Below are 7,540 nucleotides of genomic sequence, written 5' to 3' on the forward strand. Positions count from 1 at the left end.
TTTTAATTCTGCATCTGTTAGATTGCTGGACTCCATTATATCTTGATCTCTGTTCTGTTTGTCACATGGTTTCTGCTCCTTTGTCTTCTCATTTTGGTTGCCTTTCTGTGTCTGTTTCTATGTACTAAGCAAAGCTCCTAAGTCTCCTGGTCTTATTAGTGTGGCTTTGTGTAGTAGGTGTCCAGTGGCACAGTCCTGAGAGGGGTTCAGCTGCAGGGCAAGTTTAGCCCCAGCCTGTGCCCCTCCGGGGCCACTTGTTAAGATTCAGCAAGCAATTCACAGATGCTGTGCTTATAGTTGCCTCAAGAGGCCACAACAAAAGCCAAGGTCAGCTGCCACCAGTGTGGGTCTTGGAGCTGCTCAGCGAGGGACACAGGACTCACTGAGGACACAACTGAATGTGGCTTGGGTGGGGTCACAAGTTGGAGGAGGCGGAGTTTCAAAGAATTCTCTGGACGGAGCGACCTGTTATCCAGTTTGATGATGTCTCAGTTGTGGTGGCATTGGGTCCGCACCCTGGGAGCGGGGAGGGCTCAACAGAGGAAAATAGATACTGCCGACACTTCTGCTAGGGAGAGAGCCTTGCCTCTGGCCCTCACTCTGATACCTCTGTGTGTCCCTGTAAGTCCCTGGTGCCCCCAAGCAGCCAACCCAGCTTTGGTGCTGAGAACGAGTGAGTCCGTCACTGCGAAAGTCCCGTCGGGGGCATGGCCCTTTTAAGAGGCGTCTGCAGCTGCTGCCTGCCGCTACTGCCGCAGCCTCTGTCCCACTCAGCCACTTGGGACCCAGCAGCCTCGCATTTTGCCCCCTTTTACCTTCTACAGCTGCAAGTTGATGTCTTATTTGTCTCCCTAGTTGTAGTGATTCTGTTCATCTAGACTTCCAGGTGACTTTGCTTGCTGTTTGCTCCATGTTTCCGTCACACCTTTGGTGTGGTCGCAAGAGGGATGAACAAAGCCTCTATCATTATGCCATTCTGCCTGGTCTCTTCTGTCTTCCCATTCTCTTGATACAGTTTTTCACAGAGCAGAAATTTTAAATTTTCATAAAGTCCGGTTTATCAATTTTTTCTCATGGATTGTGGCATTGGTGTTGTATTTAAAAAGTCATTGCCATTCCCAAGGTCATCTAGATGTTCTCTTATGTTATTGTCTAGGAATTTTATAAATTTCCATTTTACTTTTAGGTCTGTAGTACATTTTGAGTTAATTTTTGTGATAGGTTTAAGGTCTGTATCAAGATTTATTTATTTTTTTGCATGTTGTTCCAGTACAGTTTGTTGAAAGACTATCATTTTTCCCATGAATTGGCTTTGTTCCTTGGTCAAAGAGCAGTTGATTTTATTTACGTGGGTTCCATTTCTGTGTTCTCTATTCTGTTACATTGATCTATTTGTCTATTCTTTCACCAACACTACACTGTCTTGATTTCTGTAGCTTTATAGTAAATCTTAAAGTTGAATGGTGCCAGCACTCCAACTTTGTTCTCTTTCAATAGCTTTCCTGGATCTTTTACCTCACTAAGCTTTAGAATTCATTTGTTAATATCCACAAAATAATTAGCTGAGATTTTGATTGGGATTGCATTAAATCCAAAGATGAAGTTGAGAAGAACTGACATCTTGACAATATTTAGTCTTTCTATCCATGAATGTCTCTCCATTTATTCAATTCTTTGATTTTATTCATCAGAGTTGTAGTTTCCTTATATAGATCTTGTACATATTTTCTTAGCTATACACCTAAGTATTTAATTTTTTGGTGCTACTGTAAATGATACTGTGTTTTTAACTTAAAATCCATTTGTTCATTGCTGATATATGGGAAAGTGATCGACCTTCTGTGTATTAATCTTGTATACTACAACCTCGCTATTAGTTCCAGAAGTTTTTTTGTTTGTTCTTTTCAATTTTCTATGTAGGTGATAATGTCATCTGTGAACTAAGACGGTTTTATTTCTTCTTTCCAAATCTTATACCTTTCATATTCTCTTTTTGTCTTATTGCATGAACTAGAACTTCTGGTACAATGTTGAAAAAGACTGGAAAGAGGGAACACCTTTGCCTTGTACTTGATCTTAGTGGGAAAGCTTTGAGTTTCTCATTATTAATTATAATGTTAACTGTAGGTTTTTTGTAGGTTTTTTTTTTTTTTTTTGTCAAAATGAAAGTTCTCCTCTATTCCTAGTTTACTGAGCATTTTTATCATGGATTGATGTTGGATTTTGTCAAATGCTTTTCCTGCACCTATTGATATGGTATGATTTTTCTTTTTAGTCTATTGATGTGATTGATTACATTAATTTTGGGGGAATAGCGAACTAGCCTTGCATACCTGGGGTAATTCCCACTTGGTCATGATGTATGTATGCATTGTTGGATTCTATTTGCTATTTGTTGAGAATAATTGCATCTCTGTTCATGAAAGTTATTGGTCTGTAGTTTTCTTTTTTTGTAACGTTGTCTGGTTTTGGTATTAGGATAATGCTAGCCTTCCAGAAAGAGTTAGAAAGTATTCCCTCTGGATATATCCTCTGAAAGAGATTGTAGAAAATTGGTATAATTTCTTCCTTAAGTATTTGGTAGAATTCACCAGTGAACCCATGTGGGCCTGGTGCTATTGTTTTGAAAGGTTATTAATTAGTGATTCAATTTCTGAAATAGATAAAGGCCTATTCAAATTATCTATTTCTTTTCATGTGAGTTTTAGCAAATGGAGTCTTTCAAGGAATTAGTCTACTTCATTTCAAATTTGAATTTAGTTCATTTTATTTTGGGTTATCAAATTTGTGGGAGCAGAGTTGTTTATATTATTCTATCTTTTTAATGTCCATCGGATCTGTAGTGATGTCTCTTTCATTTATAATATTAGTAATTTGTGTCTTCTCTCATTTTTCTTAGTTATTCTGGCCGGAAGATGATCAATTTTATTAATCTTTTCAAAGACCAGCTTTTGAGTCCATTGATTTTATCTATTGATTTCCTATTTTCAGTTTCATTGATTTAATATTCTAATCCTTAGTATTTCTTTTCTTCTTACTTTGCATTCGATTTGCTCTGTTTCTATTTTCCTAAGGTGGAAGTTGATTAGATAATTAATTTTAGCTTTTTCTTCTATTTTAATATGTGCATTCAATGCTATAAATTGCACTCTTTTCACTGCATCCCATAAATTTTGATTAGTTTTTGTGTTTTCATTTTTGTTTAGTTCAAAATATTTAAAAAATTTTCTGAGATTTCTTTTTTGAACCATGTGTTATTTAGTCTCCATGTGTTTTGGCATTCCAACCATATTTCTGTTATTGATTTCTAGTTTAATGTGTTCTAAGAGCAGACATCGTATAATTTTTGTTCTTTTAAATTTGGTAAGGTATATTTCATGGCCTAGAATGTGGTTTATCTTAGTGAATATTCCATATAAGTTTGAGAAGAATGTGTATTCCCCTGTTGTTGGATGAAGTAGTCTATAGCTGTCCATTATATCCAGTTGATTGATGGTGTTCTTGAGTTTCACTGTATCCTTACTAATTTTCTGCTTGCTGGATCTGTTTATTTTTCATTGAAGGGTGCTGAAGTCTCCAACTATAATAGCAGACTTACCTATTTCTCTTGGCAATTTCATTAGTTTTTGCCTCATGTAATTCGATGCTCTGGTGTTAGGCACATACGTGTTAAGGATTGTTATATCTTCTTGGAGAATTGACCCTTTTGTCATTATGTAATACCCCTCTTTATCCCTGATACCTTTCCTACTGTGAAGTATGCTTTGTCTAAAGTTAATACAACTATTCTTGCTTACTTTTAATAGGTGTTAGTTTGGTATATTTTCTTCGACCCATTTACTTTTAATCTATATGCGTCTTTATATCTGAAGTGGATATCTTGTCGACAACATACTGTTAGGTCTTGTTTTTTGATCCATTTTGACAACCTCTGTCTTTAATTGGTAGATTCAGACTATTTAAAATGATTATTGATATAATTGGATTATAACAAATACCAAATTTGTTAGTGTTTTCTATTTGTTGACCTTGATTTTTATTTTTATTTTTCTCTTCCACTCTTCTGCCTTTTGTGGTTTTAACTGAGCATTCTATGTGTTTCCATTTTCTCTATTTTTTTTTTAGCATATCAAATACAGTTCTTTTTTTGAAGTTTTTTTAGTGGTTTCCCAAGAGTTTGCAATATATACTTACAGTTAATCCAAATCCGCTTTCAAATAACACCATACCAATAGGTAGAGTTTTAAGAGTTCTTTATATACTCTAGATACGAGTCCCTTCTCCAATATATGATTTGCAGAGTGTTTCTTCCCTTGTATGAATTGTTTTATTTATTTATTTACTTTCTTGATGTTGTCTTTCGATAATGTCCAGTTTATCATCATTGTTGTTATCGTTGTTGCTGCTGCTACTGCTTGTATTTTTTGTGTCATATCTAAGAAACCATTACCTGATGCAAGTTCAGGAATTTACACCCATGTTTTCTTCTAAGAGTCCTATAGTTTTAGCTCTCCTATTTAGGTCTTCGATCCATTTGGAGTTAATTTTGTATAAGGTGTGAAGTAAGGGTCCAACTTTATTCTTTTGCCTGTGGATATCCACTTGTCCAAGCACAATTTGTTGCAAAGGTTATTCTCTCCCCCTTTTAAATTATCTTGACATCCTTGTCAAAAATCAATTGACCAAAAATATTAGGGCTTATTTTTGGATTCTCAATCTCATTTCACCAATCTATATATTTATCCTTATGCCAGTCTTATACTGATTATAGTAACTTTTGTATGTAGTAAGTTTTGAAATTGGGAATTGTGAGTGGTCCACCTTTCTTTTTCAAAATTGTTTTGGCTATTCTGCTTCTTTTGAGTTTCTATCTCAATTTTAGGATCAGTTTGTCAATTTCAGAAAAAGAAGTCAGCTGGAATTTTGATGGGATAGTATTGAATCTGTGGAGTATATTTTTATCTTAACAATAGTAAGTCTGCTAATCTATGAACACAGGATGTTTTCCCATTTATTTAGGTCCTTTTAAATTTCTTTTAACAATGTTTGGGAATTTTCAGAGTATAAATTTTACACTTTTTTGGTTAAATATATTCCTATTTCAATGCTTTTGGAAATAGAATTTTCTATTTTTTTTTTCTAGATTGTTCATTGCAAATGTATAGAAATACAATTGATTTTTTAATATCGATCTTATATTCTGCAACCCACTTAACTCAATCATTCTATCTTTTTCCAGGTCCCATTTCAAATTCTGACAGGACACCAGCACATTGTGAGTTCTTGTCACTTCTGTGTGGATGACACAAAGCTCCTCAGTGGCTCCTATGACTGCACCGTGAAGCTATGGGTAGGTGGCCTTGTGTTAGGTGGAACCAAAACATCCCGTAAGCTTATGTCACTTCTTGTGGAGAGTTCCCCAGTACTGAATTTCCTGGCACTCGAGGATTACAAAGCTTTGGAGAGAACTTTCTGAAAAAAGTACAAGAAAGGAAAGCAAAGTGAGGGCTCGCATTATTGTCAAGCCTCCAGAGAGAGATGAGGTTCGCGCAGCTGCTGTTAGCCTGTCGATTTGGAAACAGTGGGAGCAGGGAACGGAGAACCCCGGACTGAGAGCTCTCCACTTTTGGTTGCAGGGTCCCAGCTGTGCCTAGGGCCTACCTGGGATGTCTGTGCTGTGTCATCTCTTTGGGTATCTTTCTCATTTGGAAAATTGAGTTCTATCCACAGGGGTGGTATGGCCAGGCCTGGTTGGTCACAGAGAACAGAAAAGTAGCCATGCCTGGAACCTGTCCTTGAGGGGTGGTTGGGAGAGGCAGGCCTGAGCACAGATCAGTGCCCCAATGTGCAGGAAGCAGGGGCACAAGAAACAAGGGTGTGATGGTCAGAAAAAGTTGCAGAGAGGTCGCCAATGAGAACACTACCAAAGCCTTCTTGGCATAGCCAGCAGACCCTAGCAGGCCTGTTTTGGGGGACATTGCTAGCCAGTCAGGCGTGGGTGAGAAAGGAGCAGGGCTGGGGGATGGCAATGCTCCTGAGGGGCCAGGCCACAGAGGACCACGTGGCTGGGGCTGGGCTCTTGGGGGCGGATAGTCAGTCTTGAGTTTGTCATCTTCTCTGGCTTCAGGGGGACAGGGTGGAATGAGTCAAAGCTGGTTCCTGGGTTCTGGTTCAGGTAACCGGGTGGAGGATAGCTCCCCACCCTCCAGATGACCTTGGAGGAGCATCTTCTGTGTCATTAGTGGGTACCAAGTTCAGGCAGACAAGGCAGGAGGGTTTGGGGACTGTCCAAATGGTTCAGGCCCCACATTTGGAACTCAATAGCTATGTGACCTGGGTGATTATGTGACCTCCTGGGTGAGGAAGTCCTTTTACCCTTTGAGCTGGGTGAGAGTCATAGGACCATGCAGTTCTCATACTTTACTATTGTAGTGAAGCTCAGGGATGATGTCGAGCTCAGTTTACAACTTCAGTCAATACCTCAATGACCTCTTGCTCTCTCTTCCTTTCTCCTGTTGATTTGAGGATGCTGTGGATGGATCTCTTATTCGGAATTTTGAGAACGGGCCCAAAGCTCCTGTTTTAGAGTGCAGTGTCCCTGCTGACAACAGAAGGTGACCTTTCCTTCATTTTACATTGATCAGGAAAAGTGAGAGTGAAGAGGCAGGCCGGTGTACAGCACACTAGGGACAGTTTGGTAAAACAATATGGGCATTTAACTTTCATGGAAATTTATCTCATATAAAGAACAGAGATTGCCACGGAAACATGCAATATGACAAGACAAAGGTACATTTTTACTATTTTACTGAATGTACAAGAAAACATTTCAGGATGAAATGAGCTGTCTATTAAAGTATTTTTCTGTAAAAAGGTAGACATGTGAGCAGAAATGATTGATCCTTGGGAATTGTAGCTATCCCCTTAGAAGAAGATGGTCAGTTAAAGAACAGAAGAAACAATACCTTTAACACCCTAAATATGAAAGAAAATATTTGGATGGCTGAGGGAGCAGGGAAGAGAATGGTGCTGTAGGGCTTTTGTGTTAGGTTCTCTCTGTTTTCAGTGAGAACACGCCGCTCTTTAGGGGGGCTCATGGAGCATCTCTAGAAAGATTCTGGTATTATTTGCAATTTTGGTCGTAAATTAGCAAAATTTTCTCTTAGGAAACCATACACGTAACTGTCTCTGTCATAAAGACACTATGCTTGGCATTTTATTTCCAGAATTACTGCAGCAGCCTATGACAAAACACTGAGGACTTGGGACCTTGAAACAGGCAAGCTACTGGTAAGCAGGCCATGCTCCAGGGGAGACATCACAGCACAGGGTCTTGAATGGGCTTTAGGGAGCCTAGGGCTGGGTGCGTGGTGGGAGGAGAAGCCAGTCTTCCAGGAAAAAAGAATTTTCTCAGGGACTCGAGATGATGGAGGGCAGGCATCCGGGAAGGAAAACTTCCTAGAAGGAAGTCTTCTGCTTGAAGGATGGAAAGGAGGGATACAGGGAAAGAAGTGGGATGAAGGTGAGGGTAGAGGACGTG

General features: G+C 38.9%; 1 protein-coding gene across 1 annotated transcript in view; it reads left to right on the forward strand.

The window, feature by feature from the left end:
• The window catches only part of WDR88 (WD repeat domain 88), a 61,891-nt gene that overhangs the window by 7,594 nt on the left and 46,757 nt on the right, over nt 1–7,540 (forward strand). The window contains exons 2-4 of the mRNA XM_006926890.3: nt 5,240–5,350; nt 6,526–6,614; nt 7,227–7,290. Coding sequence (XP_006926952.1) covers nt 5,240–5,350; nt 6,526–6,614; nt 7,227–7,290 — 264 coding nt within the window. The remainder of the gene's footprint in view (nt 1–5,239; nt 5,351–6,525; nt 6,615–7,226; nt 7,291–7,540) is intronic.

The sequence above is a fragment of the Pteropus alecto genome, unplaced genomic scaffold, assembly GCF_000325575.1.
Source record: "Pteropus alecto unplaced genomic scaffold, ASM32557v1 scaffold7, whole genome shotgun sequence".
Classification (NCBI taxonomy): Eukaryota; Metazoa; Chordata; class Mammalia; order Chiroptera; family Pteropodidae; genus Pteropus; species Pteropus alecto.